Here is a 19891-nt window from a genome sequence, read left to right on the forward strand (position 1 = left end):
ATGTATGTATAATATTGTATATATATGTATATATGTATATGATTGATTGATTGATTCTAGTTTCAGCTTATGAGCTGTGGCCATGCTGGGGCACCGCCATTTGGTGTTGCTACTTGGTTTCACTTCGTGGAGGCTTTCTAGCAACTGCTATTTGGTGCATGAGAGAGTTCGATGCAGCTGCCCTCATCTGCCCCTCCTGCCGTGAAGTTGGTTCATCTGGGACACCTGACAGGAAGAGATCCAGCTCCATTTTAAAGACATCTGTATCCACCCCATGCAGGTCTCTCAGGTTCTTCGGGAGGATATTGAAGAGCTGTGGGCTCGGAAGCCCAGGCTATCACAGAATCTTGTCCTACATCTTGATGGCAAGTTTGGAGTCCTAGGCACCACGCAGTGGCACCCAGTTCTGGCATTTGCGTAACTCTCGATGCCAAAGTTCAGGACACTTCCCTCCAGGATCTTCCAGATGTATTTATGGCATATCTTCCCGCCTACGCTCCAGGGAATATAATTTTAATCTCTTGAGTCTTTCCCAGTAGCTTACATTCTGCATAGAGGCTATCTTCTTCGTGTAGCTTCGTTGGATCGCCTCAAGTTCTGTGATCAACTTGACACTGGATGGTGACCATAGCTGAGAGCAATAGTCAAAGTGGCTTAGGACAAGTGTCTTCCAGAGGACCATCATGGTTTCTTGTTTTCTTGTTCTAAAGGTTCTAAGAATCCATCCAGCCAGCCGTCTGCATTTCATTGTCAGTTTAGCAACATGTACATGAAAGGTCGCGTCATCACACATGTGAATACCCAGGTCACGCACTGATTGTGCCTCTGGGATTGCAATCCCTCCGGGTCCAGTGTATTCCTTGGGTATTGCATTCAGTTTTGCATGCTGATAGTATAAAGCTTGAAACTTTTCAGCATGAACTGCATGCTATTCTTTTCAGCCCCTTGTATATTTCGTCCAGCTCATATTGCAGGTGCTTAGTGTCTTCAGGGTTCTGTATTGCCTGTGAAACTTTTGTATCATCTGCATAACTTGTGATCGTGGCTCTCCGCGTGGCTGAGGGCATGTCTGAGAGGGCCATTATGAACAGTAGTGGTCCCAAAACAGTGCCCTGTGGAACACCGCTCACTATTTGCTTGCTAATGGAAGTGGCCCCATTGGCTACTACCACCTGACTTCTATTCTTCAGAAAGTCGTGAAGCCATTCTCCTAGTTTTCCAACTATGCCAAGATCACGCAGTTTGTGACATATCATTCCATGATCGACTTTATCGAAGGCCTTTGCGAAGTCGAGATATATGACTTCCACATTTGAGTGGTTGAGCAGTTGTTTCAGCACCCAGTCATAGTGCTGTAGGAGCTGAGTTAAGCAGCTTCTTCCTGGTCGGAAACCATGTTGGGTGTCAGGCAGCAAGTTATTTTCTTCAAGGAAGGTGATTAGTTTCCTGACTATTCGTTCCATGACCTTGCTGATGTGTGAGGTCAGAGAGATAGGTCTGTAGTTCTTGGCTCCGCTCTGCTACCTCCTTTATGAATAGGGCATATTTTACCTTCCTTCAGTTTTCTTGAAGTTTGCCAGCTGCAAGGAAGCTCTGAAAGAGGAACTGCAGTGGTCTTGCTAAGACTCTCTTACATACTTTTAGGAGGATTGCCGGAATCCATCGGGGCCAATAGCTGAGTCTGTTTTCATTTCATCTATAGCCTTTATTACATCGTCTTCCTTTATATCGATGTAATTTATCGTGCGCCCCTCTGATTCTATATCTGCAGTGGTAAAGAGTCAGTTGGATTGCTGATTTGGAAATGCCCAAGGGGTGGAGTGAAAACACTCTTGAATTGTTCATTCAGTATTTCACTTACCCTCATTGGTTTTCCTGTGAGTGTGCCATCCTTTTCAAGGAGTGGCCCTATGTATATATATAATGTGTATATATTGTATAATATATATATATATACATATATATATATATATATATATATATATAATACATATATATGTATATATATATAGTATATATATGTATATATATCTCTATATATAAGGCGGCAAGCTGGCAGAAATGTTAGTGCACCAGGCGAAATGCTTTATGGTATTTCGTCTGCCGTTACGTTCTGGGTTCAAATTCTGCCGAGGTCGACTTTGCCTTTCATCCTTTCGGGGTTGATAAATTAAGTACCAGTTACGCACTGGGGTCGATGTAATCTACTTAATCCCTTTGTCTGTACTTGTTTGTCCTCTCTGTGTTTAGCCCCTTGTGGGTAGTAAAGAAATATATATATATCTCTATTTGCTGGTGACCTTGTTTTTATAGTGGAACCTGGGGAAGATTTGGAAAAGAAAATCCAAACTTAAAACCTAGAATGGAAGGACATTAAAATAAACTTAGCCAGTACTGAAGTGCTAAGCCAGGACACTGATGCCATCTGGGAAAGGATGCTCCATATGCACAAGAGGTTTAAGAGGGACTCCATACAGGGTACCCTGTGTACTCAGTGGGTGTTCATGAAACATAACATGATGGACACACTGACAGCAAAGATAGTCTTCATATGTTATCACTGTTATATTGTAATTGTTGTTGTTGGTGGAGGTGGTGGAAGCAGTGGTGTTACTCCCTCCTCCTCCTCATCCAATCTAATTTTAACAAGACAAATTGTAGAATTCATGAAGTGGTGGTAATGTGATTGAAGTGTCCCCAAAAATGGAAGGAAAAATCGAAATATTAGTTAGGAAATCCTAATCCTACCTGGTTATTTAATTTATGCTACCAAATGTAAAGCAGTGGGTATATGATGATGATGATAGGTGTGGTTGTGATGATGATGACAACCATCATCACCATCACTGTTTTTGTGTGTTACAAATTCACTCTTCATTATTAAGAACACTTGAAGAATGTCTAATTGAATATCAGTTGGTAAAATGAAATATTAAAGAAGTTTGTTACTAAAATGAGTGGAGGTGGGAGATTGCCAATGTTGGTCTTCGTTAGATATATAAAGTTCTCACCACTAATTGAATGAAACTTGATCCTTAATGAGCATTTCTAAAAAGATACACTCTTTGTTTAATCTATCTTCAATGTGGCTTTGTGGTGACAGAATAGCAAAGTGGTACTGTCTTGTGACGGTACACAATCTAGCCAATGAATATTGCCGTCTTATTTAGATAGAACTTCATTTACTAATTAACAGTCTCCTTCTTTGATAAGGCTTTTTTTTTTCAACATTTTAGTCAAGAGCTGACATTCATAAGTTTCAGTAATGTTATCAACTCATTCTACCAACTTCCCACCATTATCATGCCTTTTAGTTATAAAACTTTAGAGTCCTTTGATGACAGAGAAGAATTTGATGTAAGTTGGCATCTGCATATGTATTCTTTTATTCATCCTGACCACTGTCAATTTTATATTTCATGGTTCCCGTTGCAAGGTTGCAGCAATGCCATCTAACATGCTTTGTGGTTCCACTCTGTTATTTCTGTGTTTACTTTTCTGAAAATGTGTTTTACTAGTGATTATTATTAATTGTACATAAAAAAAATTAGCAATGGTTTAACATTTCCTTTCAGCTGTTTTATGTGTCATTTTCTTCACTTCCTCATCCTCCGCATTGTCTACTGTTGTTGTTGTCTGAGATGTTCTAGCTGTGACCATTCCATCTGTTCTTACATCATTTTTTCTGTTTTTGTTTTGTCTTTAGAGTTACACCTTAGATTCACTTCCTTGTTTGTCTCACCTTTAGTCATTTTCACATTTTGATTATGGCCAGCAAACAACATTTCATTTTTGGATTTGGTTTGCAAGATTCTTTGTATGAGTTCGTGTGTAGAAGCATATTCTGTTGTGTCTGGGGAGAGCCATTTTCTTTTTGTGCCTTACTATGTAACACACTCAGTCAAAACTATTGAAAAGGTTGCAAGACACAATGAAAATTTTAGGACAATAAAAATAAGAAAAAAGTGGAAATTTTACCAGTGAGTGTGTTACATAAGGCACAAAAAGAAAATGACACCTCAGACGCACAAGCAAACAATATTATTCACTTTTATTGTATGTCCACACCAACTGTATTTTTGTTTTTGTCTTTTGCTTATCTTTCTTTTTTGTTTTTGTTTTAAGTATCTCAGAACTCATCAAAGTTCGTTCAACTGATCAATGGAATTATCTTGAACATTTACCAAATCCTAATCATTTCACTTTGGTTGTATACTTCTTTAGTTTTCTCATAGTTTTGATGAGAAATCTTTATAATTATTTTCTCCCATTTACAGAACTTTGGCAGAACTTCTCTAATTGCTCAAGTCTTGCGACCATATCACTATAAATAGTTCAGATATATTACTTTCAAAATGAGTGTTCTTACAACAATAGTTATAATAGTTTAGACATAATATACTTTCTAAATTAGAATTCTTACAAAATGGTTATAATAGTTTAGGTACATTACTTGCAGAATTATTTCTTACAAACTTGGGAATGTTATTTTCTCCTAGGAACGCATTTCAGCTTCTAGGTTACAACCACTAGCACACATCACATACCAACACAATATTCAGTTTCTCTTCTATTGGTTTCAACTGTCAGGCGCTGCCATTTCTCCATCTCTACCCATTCTTCAAATCTGTCATATAAATATTTATATTTAAGTACTGATATTGTTTCTTTATATTTAAGTTTGTGTGTATGTGTGTGTGTGTACAGTTATTTATGTGAGCATTTAATGTTTATTTTTCTGAGATTTTTTTTACTCTAATAAATAACTGAACACTAACATTAATGTTCACTTTTGTATGCTCTGCCAACTTCATATAGCTTGTCCTTTCGCAGTACACAGGCCTAGATTATCTCCTTAATTATTCATAATCCCTTACTGTTTCTTATTTTTAATTAAACTTCAGTAGATGGGTATCAGAATAATTTATTTCTGCATTGACTATTTTGACTATCACAAGTTTAGTTGAGGTGAACTTTTCTCACAATTTGATATTTTCTTTCGAAATGAACATATCAAATACTCTCTCTCTCTCTCTCTCTCTCTCTCTCTCTCTCTCTCTCCTCTCTCTCTCCTCCTCTCCTCTCTCTCTCTCTCCTCTCTCTCTCTCTCCTCTCTCTCTCTCTCCTCTCTCTCTCTATAACTTTGTGGTTACAGATTTCAGAGTTCTTTACACATTTGGTTACCACTTTTGCAATGTAAACATGTAAAACAAAAAAATAGTTATCTTTATAATGTTATCATGCAGTATCAAGGGGTTATTCTAATTGGTTTCATGACTGGTTTTACCATTTTTTAAGTGATATTTGTAGTATTACTAGCCCTATAAAAAGTGTGTTAATAATATAAATAATATACTGTTTTTGTGCCCTTAACATGCTGATATTGTATGCTTAAGCAAGACTTTCTTCTACGAATAAGTTTCATACCTATTTATTCTAGCTTACAACCACTAGCACACCACATGCCAACACAATATTTAATTAATGTTATTGTTATAGTTAGTTGATTTATTAATTTTTATAAATACAACAGATGTTAAATGACGATGATGAATACTTTTCAAAACACACATTTATATATATATATATATATATACATATATATATTTCTATATTTTTTCCCCCTTCAAGTCATCAGGTTATTTAACAACTAGTTATGTTATAATTGATTTATTTGGAAAACAACTAGGTTCTGCTAACTATTAACTCTTGTTTTCTGGTTGTTTAAAGCAATTGTACTGTTTCTCTGAATGTTGTTCCATATGTTTCTCATGCCAACAGTCCAACCCATGTCAGCATGGAAGATGGGCATTAAATTATGATGATGAATGACTATTATTTTCAGGATATGTTTAGTAAATCTGCTTCATTTTCATTATGTTATAGGACTTTTTTGGATTGCTATCCTTTGGTAAAAGGACAAAGCAAAAAAAAGAAATCTTTTAAAATTGCAATAAAAATTTTTTCATATAATAGATAATGAAAATGAATTTTTTTTTCCATCATATACTGCAAGAGTTTTAAAAGTCATATAAGAGCTAGTTTCATCTCTTGCCTTTTTAGCATATATAGTGATATATGTGTGTGTGTGTATATATATCATCATCATCATCATCGTTTAACGTCTGTTTTCCGTGCTAGCACGGGTTGGACGGTTTGACTGGGATCTGGGAAGCCAGGAGGCTGCACCAGGCTCCAGTCTGATCTGGCAGTGTTTCTACAGCTGGATGCCCTTCCTAACACCAACCACTCCGTAATGCTGACATTATACCACATGTTAAGTCCTTTTTGCATGTCTCTTGTATGATGGTATGGTACACAAATCATCTCTTGCCTTGACTATCAGACACTATTATACTACACGCAACCAAAGACCGCATAGCAATATATACAGCATACTCCTTTACAAAACTTTGGCATGAAACATCAGGAGTTCTGGACCTATCTGTGCCTTGCATTTAAGTGTTCTTGTAACTTTCTCTTGCCATGGATTTATTCAGACAAAGCTTCCTACTTAATAATTGAGAGTATAACTTGTATGCTATCATGTATATCAGCTTTCATTATTTTTCTGCTTAGTGATAAACTCATGGTATGTGTTTGTTTACAGTGATACACAAAAAAAAAAAAAATTAAATTAAATAAAATTCATGAACTTGAAAATTTTTTTAACATTTGACAGTTTTTGGTTAAAACATCACTCAAAGGAGAGTTTCTTCCTTGTTGTTCACTGACATATAATGTTTCATACCTGTGTGTGTGTGTGTGTGTACACGCATACACAGGATTTAATTGTGAATCTGAATGATTGCCTGATAATACAAGACATGCTATTCGAGTTTGTCTGACTGTTGTATTACTTGAGACATGAAACTTATTATAGCTTAGCTTGCATCTAAATCCTCTGCATATTCAATGATATTTATCTTTCCCAAGATGGAGTGCTTTTTGTGCTGATCCCACTAATAACAGAACAGTACACTATACATGCATACATATTTATGTGCATGTGTGTGTTGTTTTTTATTGAAACTGAATGCTTATCTTTCAACTTGAGTTTCACACTATTGCATTCTTAAGGTGTGAGATATGGGTCATAAGTAAGCATTCAGTTTCAATAAACCTTATACTTTACAACAGTGGTTCCCAACCCCTTATACTACCAAGGCCCTCTTGTATTTAAAGGAGTTTTCCCATGGACTCCTTTTAATATGCTATCCTTGTGTGTGTGTGTGAAATTTTGTTTAGCCCGTGGACCACCAGAGTTCTGCAGACTATAGGTTGGGAACCACTGCTCTACATGTATTGAGCACTCTTCTCTCATTTGTTTGTCACAATTCAGTGTTTGCATTCATGTGTGTATGTCTTAAAATATATATATATATATATATATATATATATAAGACTAGAAATATATATATATAAGACTAGAAATATATATTCTTACCTAAAATTAATGAATTCATATCACTAGATTCATATACTTTTATGATGTTCCACCACACAATTTTCTTTGAACACGAATTGCCAAACATACATGGTCAGAATGCCAAGGTCGACTTTACCTTTCATCCTTACAGAGTCAATAAATTAAGTACCAGTTGCATACTGGGTTTGATCTAAACAACTGGCCCCTACCACAAAAATTTCGAGCCTTCTGCCTAGAGTAGAAAAGGATATATTCTGGAAAGGTCTTGAGGTTGGTGCCGGCTTTAGGTCAATACTTTGAACCTGAACTGTAGCCAGCTCTGAAAAAAATTTCGTTTCTGTTCAGTGTAATGTAAGGATTAGTTTTGTCAGCTTAACTAATCCACCCCACAACCCACCCACCACAAAAATTATTGCACCAGTACTAGGGTTTCATTGATTATATTTCCAGGCCTAGATATTGGAAACTTTCTATAAAGTGACAGAAAAATAAAAGCCTTTCTTTAAACAAAGATGTATTTGCATAGCAAGTGTTTTGACCAGAGATGGTATGTTGAAACTAAAAAAATTGCAGAGTGGAAGACACAACCATTCAGAAACATACAATGACTGTCAACTTCACTTAAATATTTATTGTTTGTAATATGGTGTCAAAAGTTTCATCACTCAAAACTGCAACCTGATCACTGACAGAATTTGTGTCTCCCATACTACAGTCATTTTATCTTTATACATTATTTGAAAAACGAACTAGGGTGCTAGAAGTTGAATTCCATCTGATCAAGAGTTGTAATTTCATCCTTGATATTAAAACTTGAGCAATAGACGATAGATAATTAGTTTCCGCAGAAACTGTACTATGCAGTCAGTACACAAGACCTCGATGCCTACTCACTAGTTTATTATGGTGGTACCATTGACTCTGGCGGCGAGCTGGCAGAAACGTTAGCACACCGGGCAAAATGCCTAGCGGTATTTCGTCTGCCATTATGTTCTGAGTTCAAATTCTGCCGAGGTCAACTTTGCCTTTCATCCTTTAGGGGTTGATAAATTAAGTACCAGTTACGCACTGGGGTCGATATAATCGACTTAATCCATCTGTCCTTGTTTGTCTCCTCTGTGTTTAGCCCCTTGTGGGTAGTAAAGAAATAGGTACCATTAACTCTGACTTCTCTATTTTTAATTAGACTAATCACATATTTTGTGAATTGATTGAAAACACGCAACATAAATGACAAATGTGAATCATTAAGCTTCTTTTTTTAGCACCCTAAAAAGTTGAGGTCTAAAGGCTATAGCTATACCATCTTGGCTTTTTATAAATATTTATTCATTTATTAAAGAAATTGCAATCAGTTAAGCATTAGATCAGCTTATGATTTTAAAAAATTTTTTTTACCTTTTCAATAATGTTGTTTTTATCAAAAGTTTATGAAATGAAAATGGTAAAAACACTACAAGAAAATATCAGGAATATCTTTGTTTACAACTTCGAAAGTCTCGAGTAATTAAATTAAAACTAATTGAATTTTAATCACATTAAAACTAAGGCTGAACACCCAAAGCAACTCAACAAATAAACATTTTAAAAGAAATAAACTCAAATGCATAACTCCTCCTTTCAGTAATTTACAACAATGAATATAAAATTGAAGTGAATGTAGCATGAAAGATGAAGTTTAAATTGACATAAAAATTATATTGTAAAAGTTTAAAAAATCTGTTCTTGCAAAAAATATTTGTGATATGTTCTATCTACGAAATAGGGGTTTAATAAAAAAAAAAATCCAAATATATAACTTTGTCTTGTTCTTAGTAACAGAATTATTTTAACGGATCCTTCTCCATAGAAGAACTTAAATCTGATTCAGTTATTTCCAGTTCAGTAAAACAGTAGAATTAGTATCTGCAAATTTAGAAATTTTTATATTTTACAATTTACACTTAGTTGCAGTTGGTTAAAAAATTGTACTGACTCTTGATAGCCCAATAATTGCTTCTGACTCTGACACTACAGTCAGCCCTGCTCAAGGACTTGCTTTGTAAAAATGACTTAGTTTTTATGTAGCTTAGAAGGAATCTTTTGACAAAAGCATAAATTGGTGGTGACAAAATAATTTTCTATTATACAATAATTTTAGACATATTAGCCGTCCTTTCAATTTTAATTTTACTACAGTCAAAAATTTTACATATGTATGTATATCTTTACTTCTGTCCATAAATTTACATATCAGTTGTATGTATTGTTGAGACTTATAATTTTATATATATATAGGCGCAGGAGCGGCTGTGTGGTAAGTAGCTTGCTTACCAACCACATGGTTCCGGGTTCAGTCCCACTGCGTGGCATCTTGGGCAAGTGTCTTCTGCTATAGCCTCGGGCCGACCAATGCCTTGTGAGTGGATTTGGTAGACGGAAACTGAAAGAAGCCTGTCGTGTATATGTATATATATGTGTGTGTGTATGTGTTTGTGTGTCTGTGTTTGTCCCCCTAGCATTGCTTGACAACCGATGCTGGTATGTTTACGTCCCCGTCACTTAGCAGTTCGGCAAAAGAGACCAATAGAATAAGTCCCGGGGTCGATTTGCTCGACTAAAGGCGGTGCTCCAGCGTGGCCACAGTCAAATGACTGAAACAAGTAAAAGAGAGAAAGATATATATATATGAATTTTTTGCGTAATGAGATAAAAAAACCAAGGCTGTAAACCAAGGCTGTATAGATATTAGAGCATTTATAGATAGAAGGTCTTACAGCTGTTTCTAGAATATTAATTAATAATATCCCTTCATTAGAGACGGTGTGAAAGGAAAAATTAAGTCATATATATATGAAGCTGTTAGATTTTATTTGTATTTACATTAAATAACTGTGAATGCTTTTTTCCTTTTTTTTCTTTATGGTTTAATCAGATACTTAGAAAATGTTCTTTGTTTTCCCCTTTTTCATTTTAGTTACTTGATGATGAAAAACCCGAGAAAAAGAAAACCCGAGGAAGACCATCTTCAATGATTCAGCTAAATGCTGTGAGTATTCTGTGTTATTTAAGCTTGTATTTGAGTCTAATTTAGCAGATGGTAAGATGGGCATCCAACTGTAGAAGGTATGCCAGAAAAGGCGGCGAGCTGGCAAAAACGTTAGCATGCCAGGCGAAATGCTTAGCAGTATTTCGTCTGCTGCTACGTTCTAAGTTCAAATTCTGCCGAGGTCAACTTTGCCTTTCATCCTTTCAGGGTCGATTAAATAAGTACCAGTTACGCACTGGGGTCGATATAATCGACTTAATCCATTTGTCTGTCCTCTGTTTTTAGCCCCTTGTGGGTAGTAAAGAAATAGGTGTGCCAGAAAGAGGGACATACAAGCAAGACACTGGACTTCACCTGCTTCATTGTAGACTCCTTGTGTGGGAAGGTAATAAGCGAATAAGAACTGATACAGAATAGAAAGGGCTCTTAGTCTTTTCACATAGGACAACCTCTCAATAAAATACATCCTTTCCACACAGTAAAATCTATACATTGACAAAATCCAACATTTTCCATTGTTGCTATGTGTGCAAAATGGTGCAGATCAAATGAGTGATAAGACCTGTCCAGTCCATGCTAGCCTAGAAAAAGGGACATGAAGCGATGATGATAATGGGAGACAGTTACAGTTTGTTGCATATGTTTCTAGCCTAGCATTTCAGTGATGGTCCTATCTTCCATTAACAACCCCAGGAGACCTATTGAGTCAAGTACATCAACATCAAAAAATCAAATGGAAATTGTAGTTGTGATACCTGTGCCAGTGGCATGTAAAAAGCACCCACTACACTCACGGAGTGGTTGGCGTTAGGAAGGGCATCCAACTGTAGAAACTCTGCCAGATTAAGATTGGAGCCTGGTGCAGCCTGCTGGCTTCTCAGACTCCGGGTGAACCGTCCAACCCATGCTAGCATGGAAAACAGACATTAAATGATGATGATGATGATGCCTAAACATTTAATCACAGCTATCACAAATTATAATCACCAAGACAGACTTCCAAACTGATCCACAAATGATTCACAGCAAGTCATTGGGATGTCTGTATTCCTTTACTTGTTTTATCTGTTAGTGGTTAAAATGGCCTCCAGCTAGAAAGTCTTCTGATAAAAACACCCACACAAATCTCTCAAGCTGCACAAATATCTAACTTAAGGCAGATTTTAACCCTTTCGTTACCGTATTTATTTTGAGATGCTCTGTATTCCATTCAATTAATTTTAAATATAACAAAGAATTTGGTAAAATAACTTTGTTATCATTAAGCTAGTGTTGGGAACAGAAATTGTGCCTAAGATTTGGTGGAAGATTTTAATTCAATACTTAAAGAGGCAGTTTTGGCCGGGTTGGTATCAAAAGGGTTAAACCATAAATCTGTTTGTTTAAAATTGTGACAATCAGAAGTTGAAACCTTGGTAAAAATAAAATAAAATAAAAATGTTTCCCCTTCTTAAGTCAAAAGAAATGTCTTTTCCACTTCACACCTAACTTACATGCAGCTCCAAAATTACTTGCTTCATCAGTTCGTATTCAAAGAATCAAATCTGCAGTTGTTACATGTCATCTATTCAACTGTAGTAAAAACAACAACAAAGAAAATTAAGTTAAATAATAAAAAAATTTTGTATAGCTTTTTAAAATCAATGTCTTAGGAAATTGAGTTAAGAGAACTTTATTTTTTTTTCAGGTCATGAGTAAATGTTTTCTTGTTAATAGTATTAACTAGCAGTATTGCCCAGCGTTGCTTGGGCTTGTTTTCTTTTTGACCCTTTAGAATTGGAATTTTTGAAAAGTAAAAATTTTGTATTATGTAGCTTGTTATTCTCTTTAAGTGAACATTTTTCTGGTTGAAATACACCGAAAAATGACAACACAGCAGTCAAAAAATTGTAAAAAATATGGATTTTCATAGAAAAAAACCCCCACCTTTTTGATGTAAATAATTTTTGGTGTTAACATGGTCCAATTTGAATTTTTTCATCTATGGAAGGAAGAGCAAGCCTTCTATCATTCTCTCAATTTTGGCCAACTTGCGCCACAGGGTCTCGGAGGAGATAGTGTTAGTTGAAGGCTTCCAAACCTGCCACACACATAGACAACTTCAGCTTTATATATAGAGAGATTACAAGTCAAAATGAAAGAACTGTGGCTATTGTATAGACAATGGAACCAAACTATGTGGTTTTGCAGTGTTTAGTTAGGTGCTCCTTATGCTTTTCTTTCCTGAAGCTCTTTAAAATATTCAAAGTTCAGTTTATTTGGCTGTATCTGCTGTCCATTACATACTTAGCCATAAATCTGTTTATATACGTTAATCTTTATGATGAATGACATAAAGTTGATAGTATTGCACTATATGCTTAGCAAATATGCAGTGTAATGAATAGCTTGAAATGCTGGACTGAGGTACCCAGCACATGAGCAAAATATGTGACAGGCTGGCATCCTCTTTCATGCTGGTGATGTCTGTCAACTTCTTAATAATTCTGTGTAAAATGAGAACATTTCCAGCTCACATCATCTTGTATAGAGCAGTGAAGGGTGGGGGTCTCACAGAAAAACAGGTCGAATTAGTTTGAGATAGCAATATTTAGATAACTGCAAGGTGGCAAGCTGGCAGAATCATTAAGCATGCCAAGCGAAATGCTTAGCAGCATTGTGTCCAGTTTCACGTTCTGAGTTCAAATTTTGTCACGGTTGACTTTACCTTTCATCCTTTCATGGTTGATAAAATAAGTACCAGTTAAACACTGGGGGGGGGGGGTCGATGTAATCAGCTTACCCCATCCCTCAAAACTGCTGACCTTGTAACAAAAATTTGAAACCAATATTTAGGTAACTTACAGATCATGTGAACTCATGACAGTAATTTTTATTCAGATGTCTTAGAATTATAGTAAGTGTATGAAAAGAACAGATTTGTACCAGTAACTTGCTCATGAGTTCAAATATTATCACAACTTGGTTTGTGTCTCTGGTGAAGGTATATTATTCTGTTTCAGCTTGCTTAGCTGGAAATCAAGCACTACTCTGACTTTATGATTAAGAGGTTTATAGTTGGTAATTGGATTTGTGAGAATATTTTCTGTGTATGAAAATATTTGATTTATGTCACTTTTAGATAGCTTTGTTTGCCAATAGATTGAAAAAAAAAAATTATTGATAATTGTTACATATATTATAAATGTGCCCTTTTAAAGCCTAGCTAGGCTCATGGGCCTGGTTTCCCGGTTTCTATGGCGTATGTGTTCCCCAGCTGGACGGGATGCCAGTCCATCGCAGTGTTACTCATTTTTGCCAGCTGAGTGGACTGGAGCAATGTGAAATGAAGTGTTTTGCTCAAGAACACAACACGTCACCCGGTCCAGGAATCGAAACCACAATTTTATGATCCTGATGCTAACACCCTAACCACTAAGCCACGCGCCTCCACTTACATATATTATTCAAGAATTAACTCTATTAAAAATTCAAGTCCTACATATGTGTATCCTTTCCATTCCAGAACAATTAGCTACAGCATTACATGACAGCAAACGCATTAAATTTTTTTCCTTTATGTATTATTTTGCTTGCTCTTCTCGGGTTAATTCATTAATAATATATCCTGTTCTTGATACATGAATCAGCTTAGCTAATCCTTTTCCTAATCACTAAGATCTACAGTACTGGCATTTATCTCCAATTTCAAGAGTAACGAATAAAGTATTTCTTCAGTAAGGTGTTTGCCTTTTTCTCCCCCTTTTTTCTTTCTTTTTTCTTTTCTCAGAACCTGCAGACGAAGAAATTGTTTGTCAATTCCACAACACAGCCACTACTTTCAGCTGCAAATTATATTAATACCTACTTAGAATCAACTGGACTTCACCGTGCAGATTATGAGCTGCTGGCCTATTAGCTAGGGAGTCTTGTGTTTAATTGATGCATCTTTCTCTCTCTCTCTCACACATGTAGTAAATGTTATTTAATGCTACCATCATTTTTAGATAGTGTGAGGTTTCATAGTCTGACATAAGAGCTGGATTTAGTGATATATATTGGTTTTAACTTTTATCCTTCCTTAAGAACAGACATTTACTAAGTCAGTCCTGCCGAAAGGTATTTCCCCTCCGTAGATAATTCATTGTTGGGGAAAAGCATTTAACTATTAAATGTCTGCTTTTTAAATTACTTGTGTGGTTGGCTGAAAACTTAAAATGACTTTTAAGAATTTATATCTTGGTATGAAAGAAAGACTTATCTTTCACCTTAGATTAATTGAGAAAGAAGAAAGAATGAAAACTGAACATTATTAAGAAAATGCCAGTTCACTATGTTGAACAAAATTCTTTTTAGCATGCATTCACTGATTGTGTAGCTTCAAATAAAATAGACTGAGCATGTCAAGACATTGAAGGATTTGAATATGTTGAGATAGGTTATATGTAACAAATATCCCTAGCATTTCACCATAACCTTTTACTTGTTTCAGTCATTAGACTGCGGCCATACTGGGGCACTGCCTTGAAAAGTTTTTAGTTGAATGAATCGACCCCAGTTCTTGTTTTTAAGCCTGGCACTGATTCTGTTGGTCCCTTTTGCCAAACTGCTAAGTTACAGGGATGTACACACATCAGCACCAATTGTCAAGCAGTAGTGGGGGACAAACACACACACACACATAATGGGCTTCTTTCAGTTTCCATTTACCATATCCACACACAAGGCTTTAGTTGCCCCGAGGCTATAGTAGAAGACACTTGCTCAAGGTGTCACACTGTGGGACTGAATCCAGAACCATGTGGCTGGGAAGCAAACTTCTTACTACACATTCCAGTGACTTGGTACTTTCAAGAGTCCACCTCATACAACTGATTCTCTGCTTATCTCTACTCTCTGATGTATCTAATTCAACAAATTCTCTGCTAAACATTTTTCCTTGTCCTTTTAAGTCCAAAACTATAATCCTCTGAAACTCCTGCTGCCCGTGCTTTTATATCCAGACACCAGCTACGGAAGCTGAAGTTTCATCAGTCTGGGAGACCTGCAATTGTTATGCCACTACAAACTTTACCTCATGCTAAATATAAAAGTAAAATCAAAAACAGGTATATCAGAATCAGGAGAATTTGTTTGTCCTAATTCACTGAAACATACTTTGATGGTATTTTGACTACAGATTGATAATTCTTTATCCAAAATGCTTGGGACCAGAAGAGTTTTAAATCTGAAATTTGTTTGGATCATATAATGATAAAATGGAAAGTTCAAGTCTGAACATGTGAACAGTTTACATCTCATTATACAGCTTGTATATATATATATATACAATATATATATATATATATATATATATATATATATATATATATATAATATATATATATATATATACACATACACACACACACACACACAAGCTGTGAAGATAGTTTTATATAAATTTATATTGAATTTATAAACATTTTAAATGATTTTGTATACATACAAAATTTTGGATGTAATACTGATGTTATTCAAGTTGTATCTAGTGGTACAATTCAGATTTACTGTAGAGATTTTTTTATACAATACAAATTCAACACCAAACACTCCAACTCTATCATGTGCATGAACTGTGAATCAGAGAATATGGCATTGATGACATCATAGAAAAAGAAAGTTCTGTAAGCTTTTAGTTTCCATGTGCTTTGATTAAAATGTTATAGCATGTGCAATAATTAGTATAGGAAGCAGGAAATTTGATAATAGATAGATAAAAGGAAAACTGAAAACAGTCATAATTTCATTTGTCATGCAATAATTATGCTACTGGTAGAAATGTTGCATACATGCGTGCATTCTAGAAGTAATTGAAAATCTGATTTTGTGTAAAAATAACATTTTGTACTTAACAAGGATGAATATCAGAAGTGTTGGAGAAGATTGGTAAAAGATGCCCTAAAGAGTGAGACAGTACTATGCTTAATGGCTTCTTTAAAACGATTCTTTATGGGACATTTATCTGATTTATAAGGACTTTTGTACTACTGGTACGTAAAAAGCAGCATTCAAGCATGGTCAATGCCAGTGTTGCCTGACTGGCCCCCATGCCTGTGGCACATAAAAAGCAACCACTACACTCTCAGAGTGGTTGGCATTAGGAAGGGTATCCAGCTGTAGGAATCTTGCCAAATCAGATTGGAGCCTTGTACAGCCTCCTGGCTTGCCAGTCCTCAGTCAAAGCATCCAACCCATGCCAGCATGGAAAGTAGACATTAAATGATGATGACAATGATGTAGCTTCAATAAAATGTTCTCATTTTTGTTTACTTCAGATGTTTTATTACATGAGAGTTCTGGTGAGGCATTTCACCTTGAGGAGTCCAGATTACATTTATTAGAAGTGATGCATTTAAACAAAATAAAATGTATGGCAAGTCACAATCAGCAGCTATTTCTTAGAACTTTGACATTTCACATTTATGTTGTGGAGTGAACAGAGGAACTTAAAAAAAAATATCTTGGAGTCAACCTCCCCTAAATTTGGATGTTTTGCTCATTGATTCAGCCTTTTCAGATTGAATATCTTATTATTTATATTTAATTTTTGTATTTTGTAGCCTTCTCAAAAGGTTGAGTCAAAAGAAGTAACAGAAACAACTGCTCAGCCATTAAAGGAGATTGCTAAAGAAACCAAGAAGAGTTCTCATGCTGATGATCTACTCAACTTGAGTATGCCAGTTTTGTTATTTGTTTTTATTGTTACATTTAATTGTAATGTTGTGGATGCAGGCACAGCTGTCATTTTGCAGCCATATGGTTTCAGGTTCAATCTTACTTTGTGGTATCTTAAGCAAGCATCTTCCTCCCTGTGGCCTCTACATAGCTCTGGGACCTGGTTCATGTGTTCCTCACTGTGTCCCTGGGAAAATCTTCAAACACCTCCTTGATTTTGGCCACCAGCTTGGCTTTGGTACTGCAGTGTTCACAGAGCATTGAGCATAGTCTCCAGGTGTCTCATTTGATGAAGTCTTATATATATATAGATACATCACGTCATGTGACCGACCAGGCTAGCAGATGTTGTTACACATCGCTGGTCACAATGCACTTCGCATTGTTTTAGTCTTCAAATGACGCTACCCCGCTGGCTAAGCGAGCAGGCCAACAGAAGAAAGAGTGAGAGAAAGTTGTTGTGAAAGAGTACAGCAGGGATCGCCACTACCCCCTGCCGGAGCCTCGTGGAGCTTTTTAGGTGTTTTCGCTCAATAAACACTCACAATGCCCGGCCTGGGAATCGAAACCGCGATCCTACGACTACGAGTCCACTGCCCTAACCAATTGGCCATTGCACCTCCACATATAGATATATAAAGATACATAAACCAGTGGTTTGGCTGTTGCACTCACAATTGCAAGTTCAATTCCCAAGGCCAGCAGTGCATTGTGTTGTTGAGCAAAACAATTTCAAATTGCTCCAGTCCATTCAACCATAAATGGGTAACCATGTGAACTAGCATTCCCAGTCAGGAGTTATGTTGGCCTGCCCACCTAACCAGTGAGGTGGCATCATTTGAAAGCTATAACAATGAGAAAGTACATTATGACTAGCAGGGTATAAACACATCTGATAGGCTGTGACTGTTGCTGCTGCCAGCCACTACCACTCCCATCACTATCACCAACACCATATATATATATATATATATATATATATATATACATACATGACAGGCTTGTTTCAGTTTCTGTCTACCAAATTTTGGTCAGTCCAAGGCACTTGCACAAGGTGCCATGCAGTGCGACTGAACCTGGAACCATGTGGTTGGGAACCACACAGCTACACCTGTGCCTATATATATATATGTATATATATGTGTGTGTGTATATATATATATATGTGTGTATATATATATATATATATGTGTGTGTGTATATATATATATATATATATATATAATATATATGTATGTATGTGTATATATATATATATGTATGTATATATATATAGCTATTGTTTATAGCTATTGTTTATATATTTATTCTTTGTTATTGAATTTGTAAAATACTTAGTGGGTACTTTTTGGTTATCTCACCCCCATTAAAAAATTGCCATTAAAAAACTGGGTTATCTCCCCACTAAAAAACTGAGTTTATGTGGCGACAAGAGATTGGATTAAAAGAATTAGATCCTTTTGATTCACTACTTCAGCACATTGTTGACGTTCAGCTTCCTCAATAGGAATGGAATAGTTTGTTATAAGAATGTTATCAGATTCAGTGAGATGTTTAATTTTTTCTGTTTTGAATGATTTGTTATAAGAATATTATTAGATACAATAAGATGTTTCATCTTTTCCCTTTTTTTTTCTTTTATTGAGGGTTAAACAATTTTTCCTAGTTGAGAGAGATAACAAAAAGTACCGATATTTCTCATAAAACTTGCGGGGAGATAATCCAATTTTTTTTAATGGGGGTGAGACAACCAAAAGGTACCACACATATTTCAACTTTTTTATGATCACTATATATATTTCGAGTTGAGGTTTAATTAAACCGGTTTCTTTGTTCTTGACAACTGTGGGATTTTCTTTTCTTTCGTATAAATCGCCACCTGCTGTTAACAATCTAGCTAGAAATACATCATATCGATTTTTGTTTTGTTACTATTTTAATTTTTAATCTTTTAAGAAAATTAGCGAAGTAATTACGTAGCGATAGTTGTATGTTCAGTAAACTGAACACAGTTTGACACTTACATACACCTGATTTTCTCCCCCTTCATACACACAAGCAAGCATCTGACTCATACACTGTTCGCTTTCCAGGCATTTGTACATTACTGCATATGCTTTATACACACTTTTGACAAGTTGTGGTGCACCTGAGCACTGTAGACAATAATTTCATTATTATTATTATTATTATTATTATAACTTGACTGGTTATAAAACTATTATCCATTAGTCACTCGCTCTGATAATAAAGCTAAGGGAGACAACTCCGAGCTTTATGAGTTATCTCCTTTGACTCCTCTGTACGGACTCGTGTCGTGCGCGTGAGTGTATATATTGATCTTTGACTTGTTTCAGTCACTGCACTGGAGACATGCCGAGGCACCTCCTTGGAGGGGTTTTAGTCGAACAAATCGACCCCAGTATTTATTTTCGTTTAAAGTTTATTACTTATTCTGTCGGTTTCTTTTGCCGAACCGATAAGTTAGGGGAACGTAAACAAACCAACACTGGTTGATAACTACTGGGGTGGGGGTGGGGCTCACACACACATACACATGACAGACTTGCCTAGAATGCCATGCAGTGGGGTTGAACCTAAAACCATATGGTTGAGGAGCAAACTTTTTACCACACAGCCATGCCTGTTCTTGCCTCTAATGTATTCAAGTACACATACAACACTGGTTAAAATTTGTACTATGAGAAAATACACTATGTGCATTTAGTACTATGACT

At 35.8% G+C, this 19891-nt stretch overlaps 1 protein-coding gene across 4 annotated transcripts in view; it reads left to right on the forward strand.

The window, feature by feature from the left end:
* LOC115215549 (stromal membrane-associated protein 1) overlaps positions 1–19891 on the forward strand; it is a 150283-nt gene that overhangs the window by 113041 nt on the left and 17351 nt on the right. For all 4 annotated transcript variants that reach the window (XM_029784737.2, XM_029784738.2, XM_029784741.2 and 1 more), the window contains 2 exons: positions 10386–10457; positions 17039–17150. In XM_029784737.2, coding sequence (XP_029640597.1) covers positions 10386–10457; positions 17039–17150 — 184 coding nt within the window. The remainder of the gene's footprint in view (positions 1–10385; positions 10458–17038; positions 17151–19891) is intronic.

Source organism: Octopus sinensis, linkage group LG9 (assembly GCF_006345805.1).
Source record: "Octopus sinensis linkage group LG9, ASM634580v1, whole genome shotgun sequence".
In the NCBI taxonomy this organism is placed as follows: domain Eukaryota; kingdom Metazoa; phylum Mollusca; class Cephalopoda; order Octopoda; family Octopodidae; genus Octopus; species Octopus sinensis.